Source organism: Neophocaena asiaeorientalis, unplaced genomic scaffold (genome assembly GCF_003031525.2).
Source record: "Neophocaena asiaeorientalis asiaeorientalis breed wild unplaced genomic scaffold, Neophocaena_asiaeorientalis_V1.1 scaffold91, whole genome shotgun sequence".
In the NCBI taxonomy this organism is placed as follows: Eukaryota; Metazoa; Chordata; class Mammalia; order Artiodactyla; family Phocoenidae; genus Neophocaena; species Neophocaena asiaeorientalis.
Genome location: NW_020173198.1, coordinates 13,613,811 through 13,637,817, shown reverse-complemented (window position 1 = coordinate 13,637,817; position 24,007 = coordinate 13,613,811). Strand labels below are relative to the sequence as shown.

At 46.3% G+C, this 24,007-nt stretch overlaps 1 protein-coding gene across 5 annotated transcripts in view; it reads left to right on the top strand.

Moving 5' to 3' along the window:
- Positions 1–24,007, top strand: part of SNX29 (sorting nexin 29) — a 541,330-nt gene that overhangs the window by 46,609 nt on the left and 470,714 nt on the right. For all 5 annotated transcript variants that reach the window (XR_003003188.1, XM_024744175.1, XM_024744176.1 and 2 more), the window contains exons 5-8: positions 13,798–13,978; positions 16,998–17,068; positions 18,248–18,496; positions 20,664–21,039. Coding sequence is in view for 4 of the 5 variants with exons in the window: in XM_024744175.1 (XP_024599943.1) it covers positions 13,798–13,978; positions 16,998–17,068; positions 18,248–18,496; positions 20,664–21,039 (877 nt within the window). In the remaining variant the exon portion in view is untranslated. The remainder of the gene's footprint in view (positions 1–13,797; positions 13,979–16,997; positions 17,069–18,247; positions 18,497–20,663; positions 21,040–24,007) is intronic.

Genomic DNA, 24,007 nt, shown 5'->3' with positions numbered 1-24,007 from the left:
TTTCCGGTGGCCAGATGTGCCCCCTCTGTGCGTGACCATCTTCTGTTACTTTTCTATAAATCAGGTGCCAGCTTTTCCGTCTGAGGTCAACTGTAGCCTGGGAAAGGGAGTTTGCAGGCAGTTTTCCTTCAGTTTTGTGATGATTTTAATCAGTACCCACATACATCCCCCATTCCCTAGTTTGCTGTCTATTAGGTGGTTTTGTATTGTTTGTTTTTGATTTTAGCTTGGTATTCAGGTTTCTTTTTTTGTGTGTGTGTTACGCGGCCTCTCACTGTTGTGGCCTCTTCCGTTGCGGAGCACAGGCTCCGGAGGCGCAGGCTCAGCGGCCATGGCTCACGGGCCTAGCCGCTCCGTGTCATGTGGGATCTTCCCGGACCAGGGCACGAACCCGTGTCCCCTGCATCGGCAGGCGGACTCTCAACCACTGTGCCACCAGGGAAGCCCCTCTTTTTGTTTTTGACTTGGGAGGTTTTTACCCAAACATCCCTGGCCTGTGAAATGTTGGTAAGGTAGAACATCATTCTAAGCAGTTATGCTGCCAGCTCAGCAGTTATGCCGTCTTGGCGGGCATGGGAAGCAGTGTCCATCCCAAACTGCAATCCCTTTGAATAGATCGTCCAGTTAGTTGAGTTACGCAGGACCCAGAGAAGTTTAGAAAAAGGTCACCTGGTGTGTCTTCTTTAGAATTCAGACCCCAGAAGTGGGAGCCTACTGTGCTCGGTAGAGCCATTTCCTCTGACTTTTGACAAGTGACTGGATTTATCTGTACAGACAGTTGATTTGCCGGTGGTGAGGTGGGAGCCTGCATTTTCCGAGCCTGTCCTGCAGTTTGTTTAACCTTTCTATTCCAGTTATGCAAGGTAGCGTGAATCATTACAGCCGACACTGGTTATTCCCCACCCAGCAGTTCTGTCCCTTCTTTCTTGCTAATAGAACTCTGGTTTTGTTCTGATGCTGGGTGGCCATGAGCTTCAGGCCTGAGGCTAGCCACAGGAGGAGTAAATCTGGATCAGATCAGGCCAGCCATAATAATTTCCAGCCTGCCAGTAGTTGGTTTAGGAATAGACATGTGATGCAATTCTGACCAAAAGGAAAGGTCTGCTGAGGGGCTTCTGAGAAAGCTTCTTGCTGTTTAAACAGAGACACAAGAAGGCTTATATTATGGCCTTCGGTTGTTTTGTGAGACTGTGATATTTGGAGCTATGGCAGTGATGTTGTGACCATGAGGAGGGACCAAGTCTGAAGATGAAAGCCGGTACATTCAGGATGGCAGCTCAGAAAGATGGAAAGTACTTGGACCCTGATAATGTCACTGAGCTACTGAATTAACCAACTCTGGAACTGCCCTACCTCTGGACTTAATGTTATGTGAGATAATTAGTTCCCTAATATTTTAAGGCATTTTGAGTTGGATTTCTTTTTACTTGCATCCAAAATCATCCTAACTTAAACAATAGAGAAAAGCAAGACAACTTAAAAAAAAAAGAGAGACCTACGCTCCAGAAACGGGAGGAACAATGTGATTAGTACATTCATCTTGGAAATGGCACTTGGGTGTTTTCTGCTCTTTTCAGTGAACCACAGGTTTGGCTTTCTTAGTGTTTGCTAGTGACTCATATTGAGCAGCTCTTGTGACCCAGGGGATTCGTTAGACCATTCACACCTGTTGTTCCACTTTACTGCTAAAGTGATTATGCATAGTCAGTAACAGTGTTCCCATTTTACAGGTGAAGAAAATGAGGCTCAAAGAAATGAAATAATTTCCTTAATGTTCCAGAGTTAAAAAGTGGCAGAGCTGGGATTTCTACTCAGGCAGGCCTACATGATTGTGATTCTGAAGCTCCTACTTTTATTTATAATGGCATATTGTTTCCAGAAAGAGGGCTCTCTGAAAGATCGTGACCCCCTTCCTCCATTTGAACTCATGAGTAAATTAAGCAGCATTTTATTATTTATTTATTTTGGCTGTGCCAGGTCTTAGTTGCTTCATGTGGACTCTTAGTTGTGGCATGCGGACTTCTTAGTTGTGGCATGTGGGATCTTTAGTCGTGGCATGAAGACTCTTAGTTGAGACATGCATGCGGGATCTAGTTCCCCAACCAAGGATCGAACCCGGGCCCCCTGCATTGGGAGCACGGAGTCTTACCCACTGGACCACCAGGGAAGTCCAAGCCGCAAGTATTGAGTAAGTTAGGAGCACTCAGAGCAGAGCTCAGCAAACTATGTCCTACCACCTGTTTTGTAAATAAAGTTTTATTGGAACACAGCCTCAAACATTCATCTACTTAGTGTCTAGGGCTGCTTTTAGGCAGAGTTGTGACTGAGACTGTCTGGCCTCCTGACTTTCTAGCTCCTAGCATAGTGTCTAGAAGTATATGGGTTCTTCAGTAAAAATACGTTCAATAAATACCTTTTGGTTGGAAGGAAGGGCATCATCCAATGTGCATAGTGCTATATTTCATGATTCCCGAGGTACCTGAAACCAGGATCACTCCAGAGTACTTCCTTTTCCTGGTTCATAGCCTGTGCCTTCTTGCTGTGTCTTCACATGGTGGAAGGAGCCTCTTTTATCAGGGTGCTAATCCCGTTCATGAGGGCTCCACGCTCATCACCTAAGGGTCCACCCAAAGGCCCCATCTACTAATGCTATCATCTTTGTGGGTTAGAATTTCAAGAGATGAATTTTGAGGGGACACATTCCGATTATAGAAGTGGCATTTCAATGGCATAACCTTGGAGTTTGATGTTCTTGTTAATCACTGAAATATCATCATCAGGTTATGTGTCGGCAGTCTATTACAAGGTGATAGGCATGATTCAGAACATACCAGAGGCACATTTATTATTGAGGTGCCTGTCTTGTAAAATTTAACTGTAACTTTCCTTATCTGTTCAGCAGCCTTTTGGCACCTCTGACCTCGACACTTTGTCTCCCCCTCTCTTCTGTAATGCCACAACCTCTGGGCATACTTTCTACTTCTTTGCAGATCCTTCCTGGCATATCCCTTCTACACCCTCAAACATTAAATATTATTTTTCCTCAGATTCTGTTGTTGACTCCTGTTTCTACACATACTGTCTGAATTCCTCGGTGAAAATTGCCATCTGTGAGTCGATTACTCTTAGTTACACCTCCCGCAGGTCACTCCTGGTCTTCCTCTCGAGTGTTGCTGTTTGGATGCACCACGGGCTTGTCAAGGTCTGCATGACTGAATTCTCATCCCTGTCGCACCCCCATGTTTGCTCCTGTGTTCCTTGCTTAGTGAATGGCTCTGCCCTTCACCCAGGTCCCCTGACCAGCCTAGGGCTTCCTCTCAGCCTCCTCCTCCTCCTTCCCCCACAACTGCTCAAACTTCTATTTTTTTCTCCCTCTCTTTTAAAAATTGTCATAAAGTATACATAACATAAAAATGACCATTTTAAAATGTACAGTTTAAAGGCATAAAAGTACATTCACATTGTACAACCATCACACCATCCATCTCCAGAACCTTTTCATCTTCCCAAATAGAAACCCTGCCCCCATTAAATAATAACGCCCCATTTTCTCCTCCCACTAGCCCCTGACAACCACCACTCTGCTTTATGTCTCTATGAATTTGATTACTTTAGGTACTTCATATAAGTAGAATCATACAATATTTGTCCTCTTGTATTTGGCTTATTTCATTTAGCATAATTTCTTCAAGTTTCATGCATCCTTTTTAAGGTTGGATACTATTCCATTGTATGGATAGACCACCTTTGTTTATCCACTCATCTGTCGATGGACACCTGGGTTGCTTCCACTTATTGGCTATCGTGAAAAGTGTGGCTACGAACATGGGTGTACAAATAACTGTTCGAGTTCCTGCTTTCAATTCTTCTGGTTACATACTCAGAAGTGGAATTTTTGGATCATACAGTAATTCTATGTTTAATTCTTTGAAGAGCCACCGTATAGTTTTCTGTACTGGGTGCTCCATTTTATTTTATTTTTAATTTTTTAAAAATTTATTTATTTATTTTCGGCTGTGTTGGGTCTTTGTTGCTGTGCGCAGGCTTCCTCTGGTTGTGGTGAGTGGGGGCTACTCGTCGTTGCTGTGCTCAGGCTTCTCATTGCGGTGGCTTCTCTTGTTGCCGAGCATAGGCTCTAGGCACGCGGGGTTCAGTAGTCGTGGCTTGCAGGCTCTAGAGCGCAGGCTCAGCAGTTGTGGCGCCCGGACTTAGTTGCTCCACGGCATGTGGGATCTTCCCGGACCGGGGCTCGAACCCGTGTCCCCTGCATCGGCAGGCGGACTCTCAACCACTGCGCCACCAGGGAAGCCCTCATCCTGGTTTTGATCTGTTGTCTCTTGAAGTTTCAGATTCCTCTCTAAAGTCATTTCATGAGCTCCCTACCAGTTCAGCTGGATGGTGCCCCTCCGATCGGTGATGACCCTTCCCCACCCTGCAATGGTCCTGAGTCCTCTTCTCACCAGACCTCTGTGTGGCACCACCATTTTCTTGTCTCCCTCTCTCGGTGGTCAGGGACTGGGTCCATCCTTGCTCACATTTGTAGCTCCAGTGTATTGCAAGGAGCCTGCAACTACATTCAGAATAATGACTCGAGGACCCAGATGTCAGTCATGCTGCTCGTTCTCCTGGGATGCCAAATCCCACCCCCTTCCGTCTGTACATCCTCACAGTTGAAAGCAGGTGGTATTAGTATTAATATAGCCCCAACTGTAAAACTAGAGAAACCTACTTCCTCGATCCTCAGGGGGGATTTTTGAAAGTGGTTGATTGCATTTAACTGAAATTGGAATTTATATTTTGCTTCACCAGGGTACCTTGGGTAACAGTTTCATTTCTGTAGGAAATTGATTGCAGAGGAAGCTGCATGTGCCAGGAGAACCCCAGGCCCATCCTTTTGATCGTGAGGGGAAGTCCGCTCCCTCACCCTCCCATCCCTATCATGTTTTCAGTTCCCTCTTCGTGTTTCTCTGTTGAATTCGCTAACTTGAAAATCAGCTAGTTCTGGTGAAAGAGAGTTGGGAGGATGTCTGCCAAAGGGGCGGAGAAGATGTCCAGGGTGGCGATAAAAATGTTCAGCAGCTGGTGGGGAAGTGCTGGTCTTAGGGAGGGAGCCAGGGCCAGAGCACTGTCCCCCACGGGCGAGGTGTTAACCCGTGAGTCACTGGATTTGGGCAATGTCCATAGGGTCCTGGGAGGTTCTTGACTGCTTGAGTGGCTGAGGGCTTGGGCCAGTGGCCGTTTATTAAGGGGGATGAAACTGTCCCAGCATATTAGGATTTGTTGTAGCCAGACTGATGCCTCTTGGCCGAAGGGGACCTCTGGCTGTTTCAGAGGTATTTAATCTTTTTCTTTTTTTAAAATGAATGAATGAATTTATTTTTGGCTGCGTTGGTTTTTTTGTTGTTGTTGCTGTGTGTGGGCTTTCTCTAGCTGCGGTGAGCGGGAGCTACTCTTTGTTCGGTGCAAGTGTTTCTCATTGCGGTGGCTTGTCTTTGTTGCAGAGCAGAGGCTTTAGGTGCGCGGGCTTCAGTAGTAGTTGTGGCGCACAGGCTCTAGAGCGCAGGCTCAGTAGTTGTGACACACGGGCTTAGTTGCTCCACGGCATGTGGGATCTTCCCGGACCAGGGCTTGGCTTGAACCCATGTCCCCTGCATTGGCAGACGGATTCTTAACCACTGCGCCACCAGGAAAGTCCCGGGTATTTAATCTTGATGTCCTGTAAATTAAGACTCAGACCTGGCTTCGGAGTTGTCAGTGTTGCGTTATTATCCAGCCTGTTGGTGTCATGGATACTTTGCTTCGCTTCTGTCAGCATGAAAATGGCTCTTGCGCAGAGGATGGAGTACACCCCTAGAAGGAAACGGCACACGTTTTAGAAGTGTTGGAGAAAGTTTCCACTTGTTCATAAAGGGGGTACCATAGGCCCCTGTGTCACGTGGGTGAAGGCCAGGTGTGCTCTGTTGAGGTGTTAGAGCTGGGAACTCAGCCTTCAGATGATCACAGGGGCCAGACAGCTGACAGAGATGAGTGAATCGTGCTGGTGAAGGATGCCAGGGAGTAGTGGCACCTGAGAGTCACCTGGCCCCTGCAGAGCAGGCTGGGATGTGTAGTCCGTCTGCAGATTCAGGTGGAAGAGAGGATAGATTTGGATGAGCAGCTAGCAGTCTACCACGGTGGAGCTTTTCCTCTTCTCTGTAGAGTGGTCAGAGACACCTCTTCATGGGGACATTTGAATAGAGACCTAAGGAAGCGAAGGAATTAGCCATCCTGTTATTGGGGGAAGGAATCCCAGGCGGTTCAGCAGGTTCAAAAGCGTGTAGCAGTCAGTCTCTTGTTTGCTCTCAAGTTGACTCCCTGCCCTTGCCCTGCAAACTCTATTTCCCGGGTCCCCTTGCCCATCATTTCAGTGGGAGGTGGTGATACGGTCAGCAGGTGAGAGGAAGAAGGGAGCTGGAATATTTCTTCCTCTCAGCCCTGCTTCAGGGGGCATCTCTAGCCATGGCTGTGCTTCCTTCATGGTCCTTGGAGGTCCCCCGTGGCTGCCGGTCAGGCCTTCCTTGTTCCCCCACTTTCCTCCTAGGTGCCTCTGCCACAGTCCAGCTGTTGCCCGCAACCCTGGTTACACTGCCTGGGAAGACCTTTTGTTCCTCTGGCTTTAGGGATGGATTAGCTTTCTGACGTCAGTTATCTCTGGGTGCCCTCATTATCTCCTGTTTGGCTTTCTGGCTCTTCCAAAAGCTCTGTAACAGATGTCCTGTTTGAAATTCCTTCAGTGGCCTAGCTGGTGTGGTTTCTGTTCTCATGGCTGGGTGGGCCCTCCAACCAGTAGACTTGGCTGGTTGGAGGAGCGGCCAGGAGACCAGTGAGCCTGTTGCAGGGTGAGTGGCAGGGAGAGTGGGACGAGGTGAAATGGAGAGGTAGTGGGGAGCCCAGTCACGTCCGGGCAGTAAGTGGTAATATATCCTCCTTTTCTTGCTTTATTTTTGTGATCTCCTTTCACCTCTACCCAGATAATTGGCACTTGTTCTGTAGAGTCAGTAGGGGTGTTTAAGTTTAAATCTACTGAAGTCTTCCAAAGCAATCCAGCATCTCAGATCATGGTACATTTATTCATTCTTTTTTTAAAAAATTTTTATTGGGGTATAGTTGATTTACAATGCTGCTTTAGTTTCAGGTGTACAGCAAAATGGATCTATATTCATTCTTTAAAAATGTATCACGTTCCGGGACTTCCCTGGTGGTCCAGTGGCTAAGACTCCACGCTCCCAATGCAGGGGGCACAGGTTTGATCCCTAGTTGGGGAACTACATCCCACATGCCACAACTAAAAGATCCTGCATGCTGCAACTAAACATCCTGCAAGCGGCAACGAAGATCCTGTGTGCCACAACTAAGACCCAATGCAGCTAAATAAATAAATATTTAAAAAAATGTATCAAGTTCTGAATTGTACACTTTAAAATGGTGAATTTTATATTAAGTGAATTTTACTACAATTAAAAAAAAACTGGAAGTGGCTAAGTTACCTTTAACTGGCAAGTTTTAGTTTTTTTCTGAGAGAAGGGAGTTTAAAAACTAACTGGAAGGAAATTTAATAGCAGAATTAATTTCAGTTGCAGAGAAATAAAGGCAATTCCATCTTTACTAAAAAAAAAAGTAAAATGATACAGCTGCTGTGGAAAATAATTTGATGTTTTTTCAAAAAGTTAAACATGGAATTACCAAACGATCTAGCAATTCCACTCCTAGATGCATACCTAAAAAAATTGAAAGCAGGGACTTAGATACTTGCACACAAATATTCATAGCAGCATTATTCACAAGAACCAGAAGGTAGAAACAACTCAAATGTCTATCAGCAGATGAATGGATAACAAAGTGTGGTATATACTATATATCATGGAATATTATTCAGCCATAAAGAGAAATGAAGTACTTTTACCTACTATAACATGGATGAACCTTAAAAACATGCTAAGTGAAATTAGCCAGTCACAAAAGGTCACGTGTTGTGTGATTCCTCTTATACGTAGAATCTAGAAGAGTCAAATTTGTAGAGGCAGAACATATGTGGAACAGAGGTTACCAGGGGGTGTGGGAGGGGAGGATGGGGGAGATTAGTGTTTAATGGGTATGAACTTTCTGTTTGGGATGATGAAAAATTTCTGGAAATGGATAGTGGTGATAGTTGCACGACCTTGTGAATGTACTTCATGTCGCTGAATTAGACACTGAAAAATGGTTAAAGTGGTAAATTTTATTATGTATGTTTTACTGCAATTGAAGAAAGCGAAAAAAAAAAAGTCCTAAGTTTACATACTTCGTACAAGTCTTAATTATGTGTTCTTCACGGTTAAAGCACAGCCCCTGTGTTCTAGTTCCAGGAGGCGTCTTGTAGTTGGTTGGGAGATGGCCACGTGACAGAGCCACAGCCCCCTCATTGGAAACTCTGCTTTGCCACTGCGTTTGTTTCTTGTAGTCGGGCTCATGCAGATTGGGGTGTGACTGGGATTTGGGGACACCTCTGCTCGCCCAGGTCTCAGGCTGGAATATGGAAGCACTTGGTTTTGCCTTTTGTTCCTGGAATGGTTGATACGACGTATGGCTGATTCTGTTAGCTTCCTGCCTAGAATCCTTTCCCCTTTTCTTCTTTGGTTTAAGAGAACCCTGATTTTGCTTGCGGCTGTGGGATGTCCTTCTCTAGGTCATGGCTCATGAGTGATTTAGCCAGTCTTGACATGTTCTCCACTCCCTTGTGCTTTTCTGGGGTAACTTATCCTTACCTGAAAAAAGGGAGTGATAGAGCTGGCTTTATTTTTTTTTTTTTTAATTATTTATTTATTTTTGACTGCACTGTAGCATGCGGGATCTTAGTTCCCCGACCAGGGATCGAACCTGTGTACCCTGCAGTGGAAGTGCACAGTCCTAGCCGCTGGACAACCATGGAATTCCCAAGAACTGACTTGTATCTTAACCTCTTTCTTCTGCTCCAATTGTGAATGTGAGACCCAGAGTGTTGACAGTCCTCAGAGACAGCGAGGGTAGAGGGTAGAGATTCTGCCCATGATAGAGCCTTTGAACCAGCTGTCTACCTCCAGACTAAGTAATTAAGAAAAATAAGCCTTTCTTTGTTTACAAGGAGCCTAGCTCCTTGTAGTTGGGTTTTCTGTTTATTGTTGAGCAGTGCGTTTGTATGTGTGTTTATTTTTGAGAGATGCCATCACCCGTTGAATGTGTGCATGCATTGCTCAGGGCCTGCCATGTTCTCGGCCCCCAAAATGATTGTCAGTTGGTTGAAGAACCTGCCCTAGCTCCCTGCATTAGGCTTCTTCTGGTTGCAGGTGACAGCCAAAGGGCACTTACTGACTGAAGTACCCAAGAAAACTAGGGGTTGAGCTGGGTCCAATGGAGTAGCATCCCCTACATCTGTCCCTTGGTCTCTCCCAGTTCTGCTTCTCTGTGGGTTGGCATCTTTCCCAGGTGGCCACTCTACCTGATAGGGGAAATGGACCCAGGAAGTGCCAGATTTACACGACAGTTATAGTTCCTACTTCTAGAACGGCAGTTGGCAAACTTCCTTAAGGGATCAGATAGTAAGTATTTTAGGCTTTGTGGGCCATAAGTTTCTGTAGCAACATCCCAGCTCTGCCTTTGTAGCAGGAAAGCAGCCACAGGTGACTTGTAAACAAATGGACGTGACTGTGTTCCAGTAAAACTTTATTTACAGGGCTTCCCTGGTGGCACAGTGGTTAAGAATCTGCCTGGCAATGCAGGGGACACGGGTTCTAGCCCTGGTCCGGGAAGATCCCACGTGCCATGGAGCAACTAAGCCCGTGCGCCACAACGACTGAGCCTGCGCTCTAGAGCCTGCGAGCCACAACTGCTGAGCCTGCGTGCCACACAGCTGAAGCCCGCGTGCCTAGAGCCCGTGCTCCACAACAAGAGAAGCCACCGCCATGAGAAGCCCCCACTCGCCCCAACTAGAGAAAGGCCGTGCAGCAACGAAGACCCAACACAGCCAAAAATAAATTTAAAAAAACACAAAAACTTTATTTACAAAAAGAGGGGTGGGGTTGCTGAATTTGGCCCTTGGGCCTTTGTTTGCTGACTTCAGTTCTGGAGGGAGACAAGGCTTCTCTTCTAGCATTTCAGGCAGAAGTTGTGGGGAGGGCCCCATGGTCCAGGGTGAGGCCAGTGAAGCACTCACTTCAGCCACAGAATTTAAGGGAACACCAAAAGCTCAGCGATCAAGATAAATAATATTTTCATGCAATATTTAAAAAAAATCAAAGTTAATACAGAAAAAAATCCATCACGCAAAGGTCACGCAAAAGTCCCACAAAATATCAAACAGGACCAGGATGAGGGGGTGCTGAGTGAGGCAAGTTGAGGCGCCCGCCCTGCTGTGGCCAGGTGGTTGACCAGCTTGGGTTACCTGCCCACCCCTGTGGGAGGGAGAGTTTGGTAGTGCTAAAAGCAACTTCACAGGGAACCAAATGGAACACGGTTCCCCTAGGAAAGAGGGGTGCAGCTGCCAGAAAAAGGGAAAGGGATGCCGTTTGCCTGCCTTGGTTCTAAGCACTTCATATCATGCTTTATTGTCTCATTTTTTTTCCCTCTTAGCAAACCTCAAAGGCAGGTAGTTCTCCGCATTTTACAGATGAGGAAAATGAAGGACAAACTATGTTGCCGAAGGTCACGCAATGCTTGAAGTAGAATTCGCGCCAGGGATTTTGCCCTCAAAGTATGCATTCTTGAATTCTTGGCATCGATTAAAGTTGAGGCCTGTTAGAAGCTTTGCCAAAGGCCCCGTGCTTTCATCATCCTCTGTCAGCAGGTGCCCCTAGGTAGCTCACCTCAGTGCCCCTTTCTTAGCTCTTGTTCTTGTCGGCAGATGGCTTTAAGGAGTTGGGGGAACCAGAAGCCCTCACCCACTTTTGGAATCAGCCTCCGGTTTAAAGCAACAAGAGATAAGTGTATATTCCCAAATTAAATTATGGACACTGCAAGTTTTAAGTGGCAGGTGAGCTGTGCTTTAAGTAGACCACATTAATTCTGGCAGTGGAAGCGGAGCCCTGCTGGGGTAATAATGATTGTCAGAAGCATCACCCAGGCAGGCTCTAGAAGGATTCTGTATCGGTAAGCAATTTGCGAAATTGAAAGGTGAAAACACACTTTGAGGTGTTTCATGCGTACTCAGGGTCAGAGGGAGGTGACTGCAGTTTTCAGGAAAGACAATGCAGGTGAGAGTCACTTGATTGGAATCGTGATGGATGTACTGGTGGTTGTCTGGTGGGTTACAAAACAAGTTTTTGGCTGGTCAGCTGGCTGGCCCAGAGTGGTACTCTTACCAAATTCTAAGAGAGGCTTCCAGTAGAAAGAAGCCTGTTTGCACTTGTGCGGTTTGGGCTGATCTAATGGGTTTCGGAAGGGGATTAGTTTGGCTTTTAGGGATTGAGACAGAAGGTATTCTGGGTAAACTGCCCTGCTGGTGGTTTTACCAGTCGTTCCTGAGATGTTTATTCTAAATGATCTCAGAGGTTGACTTGATACGCAGATGCATGCACACACTCATAAGTACACACACATTTGGATGCTGTTAGCAGAAAAAGGAAAAGAGGAAGCAACATGAATGCTCTTGGGTAAAAAGATAATTTAGCGAACAGTGGTTGGTCATCATGGGCTGGACGTCATGCTCAGTGTTCTACCCCCCTTTTCTCCAGTTACCCCAGTAACCCTAGGTGATTCTGCACTTTGGGGCTTACTTTAAGGGAGAGGAGTCTGAAGCTTAGCATGGTTGAGGGGACCTGCCCAGGGTCCTTCCGCTGAAGACCTCCTCACCTGTTGTCCTGCCTGCTAGACTGGAAGCTTGTTAAGAACGAGTCCTTCTTGTCTACCTGGCGGCCCATAGCCTCGCCCAGCTTGTGGCTACTGGGAAGAATACAGTCTGTGCTACTTGAGCCGAACTGCAATCTTAGAGTGAGCTTATTAACTTGCTGTCCAGTTTATGGAGATGTGTGTATTCACATCCTTCTGGAAGGAAGCTTCAAAGCTCTTGTCACCTTCTCAGAGGGGTCTGAGCCTATTTAGCTCCTGGATCAGAATCCCCGTCTAGCAGCAGAGACTCAGCAGTTTCCCCCTCGGGATATCGAGCAGTTGTGAACGTGATCCTTTTCAAGGAGGCAGAGCACCCCTCACTTTGCAAGGCAGTGTGATGAAGTGGTTTGCAGGGAGACAGCTCTGAGGTCCCTTTCTGCTGTACCACTTATAACCGTGTGTCACTGGGCCAGTTACTTCACTTGTCTGGGCCTCAGCCTTGTCTTTGACATGGAGATGGCCTTGGTGGATGTGAGGACTGAGGTCGGACGGAAAGTGTTGGGTGCAATGGCTGGCACGTAGTTAATGCTCAATAAGTAGTAGCGGCCATCGCTATTGTTGCCGTTATTATTGGCAGCATTGAAAAGTGTTGATGACTGTCCTTAAGTAAAGAAGGTTGGTTACAAAATTAGGTATACACTAGAATTACACCTATGAAAAACATCTGTGTGCACGTAGACAAGAAAAGCAGGATGTGAGGTGACACGATGACTATTTTATGGATAAAAGCAAACTTCTTAGCTTTCCGTAAAGCCTTAAATCTGCTCAGACCTATGGAAATCTCCCCTAAGGAACTAGAAACAAGAACAGTGAGTTATGTACAGGGATGTTCAAAGCATTATACAGGGGAAATTGGCATTATATTATGTTCCCAATAGTCCTGAAATAAATTGTATTTAACTGGGGAGCTATCAAAAATCACATTCTCAGAGGTCTTTACATGTTACAGGAAAATATTCATGATCTAGACAAGAAAAGAAACAAGTCAGGATACAAAGCTACGTGTGTGTGTATTTATATATACACACATACATACATATACATATACAACACACAATGTGATGGTGTATTAATTTCTTATGGCTGCTCTAACAAATTACCACAAAGTTTGTGGCTTAAAACAGCACAAACTAATTTTCTTATAGTTATAGAGGGTAGAAGTCCAAAGTCAGTTTCACTGGGCTAAAGTCAAGGTGATGGCAGGGCTGGTTCCTTCTGGAGGCTCCAGGGCAGGGTCCGTTCCTTCCCTCTTCCGGCTTCTGGTGGCTTCTGGCATTCCTTGGCTGTGGCCGCATCACTCAGGCTGTGCTTCCCTGGTCATGGCACTGCCTTCTCTTCTGCATCAGCTCTCCTTCCCTCTTACTCTTTTAAAGCCACTTGTGATTACGTCAGGCCCCCAGAGACTACCCAGGATAATCTCCCCATTTCAAGATCCTTACAGGGGTCATTCTGCTGTAAGGACACACCTGCACACCTGTAATGACGTGACCTGTCACACCTGCAAAGTCTCTTTTGGCGTAAAAGGTAACATGCACAGGTTCCAGGGACTAGGATATGGCTATCTTTGGGGGTCATAATTCAGCTCTCACAGATGTCAATTTTGTATAAAAAAGCAAAGTGCAGGCAAAAAGACTGACTCGAAAATGTTAATGTTGGTTGTCACTTCTGGATGGTGGATGGGGGGTTCATTTTTATTTTCAATATACTCTCGGGTATCTTCCTTTTTGGTGCTAAGAAGTAACTCTTTTACAACCCTCAAAACTGCCCATGGACATATATGCAATTCTTTCTTTCTTAATATTCTTCTCCATTATGGTAAATCAACTATACTCCAATAAAAAAAACAAAACCAAAAACTGCCCAAGGGTGTTCCTCTTCAAACGATGCACGTCCCACAGCGCGGTCCCACTGTCTCCACAGAGCCCGTGTTCTGGTTCTATGTGAAGGAGGTCCTCAGCAAGCATGAGCTGCAGCGCTTCTACGCCTTGCGCCACATCGCCTCGGACGTGGGCCGCGGCCGCGCCTGGCTACGCTGCGCCCTCAACGAACACTCCCTGGAGCGCTACCTACACATGCTCCTGGCCGACCACAGCAGGCTCAGGTACCTCAGAGGGGCTCGGGGAGGGAGTGCGCCAGGGGGTGACCATCATACTATCTGCCCGCCTGCATCTGGGGCAGCTGGGTTCCCCTCTTCCAGCCCCAGCTTGTCCAGCTGTGCTGTGGGGACAGTCGACCAGAGACTAAATGAGGATGCCTGTAAAGGGCTCCCTCCGCATGACAGCTGCATGCAGCAAGCACTCAATAGATGCTTGTTATTATTAAGGCCTGGGGTGTGGAGAGAGCTGTTGTCTTAGGACACAGCCTGCGCCCCACTTGCTGGAATTTTAATCTGGGTTTCTTTCGGATGCAGAATTTCTTTCTCTTTAGATGTTGGGTGTTCAGTGCCCAGTTTCATGTTGTGTCTCACCTTGCGTGCTGTGTACTGTACAGCTCCTTTTGGTTTTTTTGAGGTTAATAAACCCCAAACTGATGGAAAGAAATAGGGAAGTTTTAAGTTGGGGAGAGAAGTCATTTGTTATTATTAAACAACGTCTCATTTTATTTTGTTTTCTTTTTTTCTTGATCATAAAGTTCACTCTGTCAGTTAGTATAGGCCAGGTTATGCTATCATAACAGGCATCGTATAAAACTCATTAGCTTGAGACAGCCGAGTTCATTTCTTCCCCCTGCTGCATGTCTGTCATGGGTGGGAGGTCTCATCTCAGGGACCCAGGCTGACAGAGGCTCCGTCTCTACATGCGCTTTCTTGATTGCCAAGGCAGGACAAGGGGCTGTGGCTGAGCGAAGCTCTGGCTCTTAAAGCCTCTGCCCGCTGTGATGCTCACTCCCACTCATATGTCATTGGCCAGCAAGCTCAGCAGGGTGGGTGAGGTGTGGTTATCCCACAGCCATGGGGAGATGGCACTGAATGTGCATCAGCGATAGTGCAGTCAGCCGTATTCCCTTCAGGAACATTTGGCGATGCTGTAGAACCCTCTGGGCGAAACTTAAATCACTCATAAATTGCACAGACATAACTCTGCTAACGTGTTGGTATTTCTTCTGTCATTTTCTTGTATGCTGGTGTTTGTGACCTTTTTCTCCTCTCCCTGTCTTCCTCTCCCTGTCCCTTTCTCTCTCGCTGTTATTTTCCCTCTGAGAAGGGTGGACTAGACATGTTGTTTTGTGTCACCTGATGATGCAAAGGGACAGTGGTCAATTCTGCCCTGGACCCTTGAATAACTTCCACATCAGCCCAGATCCTCAACATTAGCATGTCAGTTAATTCATTAAGCTGGCGTTTCCTTAGTGCCGTGATGCATTTCTGTGATTTCATATTGCTGTGCATTCCCTGGCTCAAGTCTCCTCTTCTGTTTCTTCTGTTGCTTGTGGTCACCTCTCTACCAGTAGTTTGTTAGGTGTTCTGGGATTGTGCACTAAGGCTGTTAAAGATACCCTTGAAGTTCTCCTATTGATGTTGCTTGTGGTACCTTGTCCGGTGTGTTCAGACCCTGTGGATGTGAAATGGTAGGGATGGGGGCCAGAACAACTGGCATCAGCTGTACCTGTGCGCTGCTTAGGGTCTTGAGTTGGGAGGCTGCGAATGTCTGTGTGTACATCTGAGCATTAACCAGCTTTCATTAAGGAAAACATACTCATGTTTCTTATAATAGTTTGTGTGTGTGTGTGTGTGTGTGTGTGTGTGTGTGTGTGTGTGTGTGTGTGAAGCTCTTTCCAGCAGATCATTTACAAGTGCAGTCTGCCCTCTCTATCCCCAGGTTCTGCATCTGTGGTCTCAGCCAACCGTAGATTGAGTACCGTGTTTAAGATCTGTGGTTGGTGGAATCCGTGGATGCAGAATCTGCAGATTTGGAGAGCCAATTGTACTCCACTATTTTATATAAGCATCTGCAAATCTTGGTATCCGAAGTGGGTCCTGGAACCAATCCCCCATGGATACCAAGGGACAGCTGTAGTTCAGAGTTGTGCTCTCATTGTCAAGGTTGAATGTAATAGTGAGCAGTTGAAATGAATCAGCTGTTAAGAATCAAAGTTGAACTTACCTGAATCACTAGCCACTCTAACTTGATGTGGGAAAACCAAATTCATTTACATGCATGAAAACTGGCTCCAATTTGTAAAGAATCACAAATTTGGGAATCAGAGGTCTAGTTGCAGTGCCACCTTGAACATGTAGTCTGTGCTTCCATTGACATTTTTGCCAGGTTGAGTATGTTGAAAATGATGTGTTTCTTTTCTCTTTCTGTTAGTTGTATCCAGTCTCTTGCTGAACTCCAGGTCACCCGTCACTGACTGTGCTTCAGTGAAACTGGGTTTTGACTCCGTTAGTTTAGGGTTCTCTGACCTGGCGGGGAAGTCTGAGGGGTGAGGGTATTTGCTTGTTACTGCTTAACGGGCGATCAGATAAAGAGCTGGGGAATGAGGCTGGGAGACCTGCTTTGGAGCCCTGTCTGTACCATTTATTGCTGAATGACCTCGAACAATGGACTGACCTGTAGGCCTTTCTGTCCCCCTCCTCCCCCACTGCTGTTTAGATCTGTGGGCCTTTTTAGCTTCCCAGCCCTTTCCAGGGGTAACTTGGGCTTTTGGGCTGCAGCCCAAGCTGGTGTTATATACAAATGCCCTGGTTGATGGAGCCATGGAACTATAATTTCTTACTGAAATTGTCTCTTCTTGTATTAACCCAATCAGGGGGGCCTTGTGGGCCGGCTTGGATTTCCTCTCTGTCTCTTAGAGACATAGCTTGAGTGGAAGTCACCCCTGTTTGTCCCCTTCTCCTTTTCTGCTTCAGAAATACCACGTGTACATCTCATGCCTATCTCAGTACTTTCAAGCTCAGGGGACTCTAAAGATCTCAGGGGACCAGTGAGGAAGTTGTAGGATATATGCGCTCAATCCTTTGTTTATAACCAGAAGCCTCAGCCCAGCAGAGACCTCGTATATCCACTCTGGGATAACCAGGCATGGATTTTCCAGGGAACCATATGTGGGAATTGTTTGGCTGACAGATGCTGAGAACCACTGTTCAGAGTTTTTTCCCTCTGTTTTCCAATTTGCAGCACTTTTTATGAAGACTGGGCTTTTGTGATGGATGAAGAAAGGTCTAGCATGCTTCCTACCATGGCAGCTGGTAAGCCTGGCCAGGGCCAAGGGCGGGGGCTCCTGTGAAGGTTGGTGAGCAGAAGAGGCTGCCTGGGAGTGAATTTATAACTCCAAGGGATGCTCTGGTTTTCCCTCTCCTCACCGAATTAATAATGAGTCACTTGCCGCTGTCCTTCCTTTAGTGGTGATGAGCAATTGAGTCCATTTATCTAGAATTTGATGCCCTGGCTGGGAAAGCATGGGGTTGAGGGTTTTTGGCCATGGCTTTGCAAGTGTAATATAAAGATCCAGGGAACTGGAGGAGGAGACCTGCCTTTGAAGCCTAGCTCTGCCCCTGTCTGGCAGGTGGCCTGGGGCAGATCCTATGAGCTTTTTTACCTTTACTTTTCTCTTCTGTGACGTGGGAATCCTGATAGCACGGCAGTCACCTGTATAGGGCTGTGAGAGAATGAGATGTGAGAAAGAGTCAAGTACATGATTTGTTACTATGAAAGCCCTGCATTGATGCTAGTTGATGAATCGTTAAATTGTTTAACATTTGACTGTCACTCAAAGGGTAAAGTGGGTAACTTGCTTCTTTCTTCCACATCCTTTGTTGCCTCCTTTTTCTCTCTTCCCTCAAAGTTTGCACTGAGTCCCACCTACTGAGAGTTATGTTAGGCTTGTCCATTGATGAGGAAAAGTCAGGTGACCATGATGTCCTGTGTGGGCCGTAGGAGACCAGGGCAAGTTTTTGCCTAAAGTGATAATGGTAATGATATTGGTACACATGTTTTGATTGCTTACTGAGCTGTTTTCGATGGGTGATGGTCTTTAATACTCTGTAAGGGATGCTGCTGTCCCCCTATTATAGATAAGGAAACTGAAGCTCAGAGGTCATGAATGGCTTGACCCAAGGTCTCAGAGCATGTAAGTGGCAGTGCTAGGATTCAACCCAGGCAGTCCGACCTCAGAACTTATTCCTTAACCTCCCCACGGTTGACTTCTTATTTGCATTTGTCTTCCTGACGGATAGGGAGAGAATTTGGAAAGACTCAACTCCAGTGATAGCGGGTATCTCCTGACCCCAGTTTTGTGGGTGGTTTTTATCACCATTTGAGACGAGTGTGTACCCTCTTGTGTACTATAACGTCTGCAGCTTGTTTATTGTGTTGGAGTGTGACTATTGAACAGCAGACACACCAGGCTTTTCCCTTTTTGGGGGCAGGTCTGAACTCCATACTCTTCGCGATTAACATCGACAACAAGGATTTAAACGGGCAGAGTAAGTTTGCTCCCACCGTCTCGGACCTCTTGAAGGAATCCACGCAGAATGTGACCTCCTTGCTGAAGGAATCCACGCAAGGAGTGAGCAGCCTTTTCAGGGAGATCACGGCATCCTCGGCCGTCTCCATCCTCATCAGGCCTGAGCAGGAGACCGACCACCTGCCCGTCGTGTCCAAGCACATCAGTGCCGGTGAGCGAGAACGAGGGGGGGACAGAGGGTCGGGTGAGGATGACAGATTGTGTCATCTGAAAGCGCTAAGGGGAGTGAAATCTGATGCACTCCTATTTTCAGTTCATGTTTGTGTTTATCGTTTTAATTTTTTTTTTGGCTGCACTGTGTGGCATGCAGGGTCTTAGTTCCCTAACCAGGGATTGAACCTGTGCCCCCTGCAGTGAAAGCACGGAGTCGTAACCACTGGACTGCCAGGGAAGTCCCCATGTGTTTATCTTTCTTACCCTTATTCACTTGGAAAGGGATCTGAGAGCCTTCCTGAGATGTGAAGATGATAGGGTAACCAAGCCAACAGCTCAGTCAGAGCAAACTGAAAGGGAGGGTGTGATGGTCACGTGAAGCCAGGGGAAGTTGATCTTCATTCCTTTATCCATTCATTTCTTTAATTATCCTTCTGATAAGTGGGGTGAAAGCCCAGCTCAGGGTGCTATGGAGAATGTATACCGTTGCGGGGATGACATTTAAGTGGAGGCCGGGGGAAGGGAGGAGTTGGTCAGCTTTGACTCTAGGCTGTGAGGAGGCAAAGGAAAGTTGATTCAGTTCTGATCAATTTTGTGAGAAGTTTACAATACCCTTTGAACTTTCTGGGACATCCAGAATATTGCAACAGCAAAATTGGAAATTTTGGGTATAAGAGCTTAATCCTGGTATTCTCAAATCCCTTAAACAAAGCAGTAATCATGGTCATCCCTTTGGAATTATTAATGATGGTGAAGACTCAGAATTCCATGGAGTCTTAGGTGCACACTGGCTTTATCTGTCTTGCCCTCTCTTTCTCGAGCAGACCCCACGCAAATGACATAGAAACAGGACTGTTGATAACTTTGTGTACCAGAGATGCTGGAATTTGCATACCCAAAGGAGTATCTTGGGACTTCCCTGGCAGTCCAGTAGTTAAGACTCCATGCTTCCACTGCAGGGGGTGCGGGTTTGATCCCTGGTCGGGGAACTAGGATCCAGCATGCCATGCAGCATGGACAAAACAAACAAACAAACAAACAAACGAACAAAAACTGGCCAAAGGAGTGTCTTTTCTGTCCATTTTGGGAACCTGCTTTTGACACTGTCTCAGAGTTGGGACACACTGGTGAAGCATCACCACGTCACACCTTGGTTTAGATGGATTTTACTTTTTGGAATCGGCTCCAAAGTGCCTCACACCCAAGGTTGATGATTAAGATGGGTGAACAAACCGGCTCGTCTAAGTGCTGGTCACCAAGGCAGTCTTGACTTCTGTTTCAGTTAGCCTTTGCTGTGTAACAAACGCTCCAAAATGTAGTGGCTTAAAACAAACAACCACAACTTATTATTTTTTTTATGATTCTGTGGGTTGGCAGGATGGTTCTTCTGGTGGTTTCACCTGGGCTCCCTCATGGGGGTTCATTCAGCTGGTGACTGAGCTGGAAGACTCAAGATGGCCCCACTCATGCACCTGGAGTTGGTGCTGACTCTTGGCTGGGGCATCTCAGTTTCCCCCAACATGGTCTCCCATCCTCCAGTAAGCTAGACTGGCTTCTTTCATGGTCATTTCAGGGCAGCATTCCATGAGGGTAATGCCTAGGCTCTAGAACTCACACACTGTTATTTCTGCCACATTCTGTTCTTAAAAGCAGAGCACTAAGTCAGCCTGGATTCCAGAGAGTGGAGAAATAGACAGCACCCTTGATGGGGGCCAGCAAAGCCCCACTGCAAAGGGGCATTGTGCTGGGCTGGGAGGAATTGTGGCTGTTAGACAGTCGACTACAATCCCTAAACTGATTTTCTTGGTCTTCATGGCTTGGTCCCAGCCATGAGAATATCTTCCAAAGATACTTCCATTTGATACAATACGATTCATTTCAATAATGATTCACCCTTTTAATCAAAGTGCTTGGAAGGATTGCTTAGAAGGAATGATTGTAATATATACTCTAGGGCGTATATGTTCACATCAGAGGTAGAGGCACACATCCATTTTGCTTGGTCTCCCGTAGACAAATTTTTTTTCCAAGGGTTAAAAGAAATCTGAGTTTATCTCAGATTTAGTTTTTAGTAGAATAGTAGAGATTTTCCACAGTCTAGAAGCAGGATGGCTCCATCATCGCTTTATCTTGCCTGCTTTTTCTTATCTCATATCTTTTGCCAGATGCCAAGTGTAAAAGGGAGAGGAAGAAGAAAAAGAAGGTGACTAACATCATCTCGTTTGATGACGAGGAAGACGAGCAGAGCTCCGGGGATGTTTTTAAGAAGATCCCTGGGGCAGGGGAAAGCTCAGAGGAGAACTCCGACCGCTCCTCGGTCAATATCATGACGGCCTTTGAAAGCCCCTTTGGGCCAAATTCCAACGGAAGTCAGAGCAGCAACTCATGGAAAATCGATTCTCTGTCTTTGAACGGGGAGTTTGGGTACCAGAAGCTCGATGTGAAAAGCATCGATGATGAAGATGTGGATGAGAATGAGGATGACGTTTATGGGAGCACACCTGGAAAGAAGTGCCCGGGCCACTCGGAGTCGCCGGAGAAGTAAGTTCTGCTTGAGCTTCTGAGGAAGGGTGGCTGGCTCTTTCTATAGTATTGGGTGAAATTAGACTGCAAGTTTTCTGTTTGTTTGGGGCATCATTCCTTTTTCAGATCTCGATTTCAGAAGAAGGAGCATGAGTTTGCTCCACTCCTGAGAACTAAGGAGAAGGGAGCATATATACTATTTGAAGGTACTTACTGCAAAGTTGGTGTCAAGATGTAGGCCTTGAAATTCTTGCTTTATGTCTGTGTCTTTCATTTTTGTTGCTTGGATTTTGCTTGCATCCCTTACTTGCCACTAGCCCAGGACGCTCAGGAGAGAGGCAGGGTATTCTAGACAATAGTCTCCAGCTGGTAATTTCTGTGTTTATTTGCAGGGGTGTGAACGGCAGTAACTGGCCTGCACTCGCCACCTTAACACTGGAGCTGCGGTGCATTTATACCCTCAGGAGGGGCTTGGTGCAAGTGAAGGCGTAAAACAGAAAAGCATAGTTAGGAGCTTGGATCTTAGAATCAAGACAACCTGGGTTCTCATTTACTAGCTGCGTGGCTTAGGTTAGACTAGGTTGGACGAGTTTCTTCACCTCCCAGAGCTTCAGGCCTCGCGTGAGACCTAGAGAAAAACAGCATCTGCTTTGTAGCGTTGTTGTCCAGTTAATGGGACCCTGCGTGTTGGGCCTTGGCCACGGGCGCTGGCACTTCAAGAAAGAATGCAGGCAGCTGTGGCCGCTGTCATACTGTAACTCGTAATAATTCCTGTGCTTGGTCTTACTCTTAATGCCGAATAAACTAGGGACCTCTTCACCTGAGCTCTGTAGTGTGCAGTGCAACCCTAGTCACGGCTGGCTTCAAAACCAGCCCGTGAAAGTGTAAAATGAAGACCCCGAGACCCCCTGGTGCAGTGGAGGGGCACGGTGTGCCTCTAGCCCGAAGCTTTGCATGTCCATGTGTTGAACTGGCGTTTTTTTTCTTTCTCATGAGACTTTCCCTGTTTTTGTCTTTGATTTTTACTCTCATCCTCATTCACATGCATATCCATGTTAGTAGCATTACCTTGTCGATCATCTGGGACAGGTCAGATGAGGCAAACTGCAGATTCACGGTATCCTAATACTTAGAGCTGCCCTGGGGGGTTTGTGGGTGTCAACCCCACCTGATGGATGAAAGGCCAGTTTCTTTAGTTAAGATTTGTCAAACCAGTGGGAAGAACTGGAATTAAGGTTAGGTTGTGCTGTGTTCCAACGCTTATAATACTGTCAGATGTTTTCCATGTTTCTACACAGCCATGAATCTCGATTGGTTGATATTCGGTCAGATCAATGTCATGATTTGCTAACGGTTCCCCTGTTGTTGAGTATTTAGGTTGTTGGCATTGTTTTTGTTTTTTGTTATCAGCCATTCTGAAATGAACATTTTCGTGCACAAGGCTTTTTTCTCCTACTAAAGTATGTTAGGGTAGCGTCCCTCCAGCATTGTTCTTGCGTACTGTGTACAAATGATTTTGTACCTGCATCCAGCCTTGTGACCTGCTATATTAGGGTTCTCCAGAAAAACAGAACCAATAGTGTGTGTGTGTGTGTGTGTGTGTGTGTGTGTGTGTGTGTGTGTTTCTCGTATGTATGTATGTATGTATTTATCTAGAGAGATTTATCTTAAGGAATTGGCTCATGTGATTGTGGAACTTGACAAGTCCAAAATCTGCAAGGTAGGCTGGCAGGCTGGAGACCCAGGGAAGAATTGCAATTTGAGTCTGAAGACAGTGTGCTGGCAGAATTTCTTCTTCCTTGGGGGAACCTCAGTCTTTTTCTGTCAAGGCCTTCAACTGATTGGATGAGGCCCATCCAAATTATGGAGGGTGATCTGCTTTATTCGAAGTCTCCTGTCTTAAATTTTAATCTCATCAAGACAAATACCTGCACAGAAACATCAAGAATAGTGTTTGATCAAATATCTGGGTACCACGGCCTAGCCAAGTTGACACATAAAGTTAACCATCACACTTGCCTACAGTTCTTCCTCTGGGCCTTTTAGGAAATGCCATTTGCATTCTCTGTCTCTGTAGGTGAGTGCACCTCTGAGTTGATTCACTCCACGAATCAGTTTTTTGGCCTCAAACACAGTCATTTCTCTTCCTACTGGACTGGTGACATTGAGGGGAGGCTGGAGCTGGGAGGCCAGCTTGCGAGCCAGGATAGCTGCCAGCATTGTGATGTGTGAAACACAAAACAGTGCAGGGTGACCTTTACAGGGCCTCGGCCCTTTGAGGCCATTGGGCCCCCTATGGATTATGGACAGCCACTCCCTGGCATAAAGAGGGGATCTTGAGTGAGTATTCTGCAGAGCGTCTTGGGGAAAGAGAGAGAAATGATGAGATGGCCTACTGAGTAACACTTTCATTTTGCTTCTAAGCTAATATTCACGTGAAAGGTCTAGGATCCTGGAGGGGCCAGAACTTTAAAAGTTTAATAGCACAGCCAGGTTTGTGGGAGGAAAGGGGCCAGGCTGGGAGAAGCACATGGTGGGTTGCAGTGGCCTTTGGCAAAGCCGAATGCTCTGATGGTCTTTTAGATGCTCTGTTGGCCAAAGGTTTACACCTCTACTTGCTGGCAGTTAAACCCCTTCTTTGATGACTGAGGAAAAATGTCTGATGACTGAGGAAAAATCTTGTCCCTCCTACCTCAGTATTTTATTTTATTTTATTTAACATTGCTTTACAATGCTGTGTTAGTTTTTGCTTTATAACAAAGTGAATCAGCTATACATATACATATATCCCCATATCTCCTCCCTCTTGCGTCTCCCTCCCACCCTCCCTACCCACCCCTCTAGGTGGTCACAAAGCACCAAGTTGATCTCCCTGCGCTATGTGGCTGCTTCCCACTAGCTATCTCTTTTACATTTGGTAGTGTATATATGTCCATGCCACTCTCTCACTTCGTCCCAGGTTACCCTTCCCCCTCCCCGTGTCCTC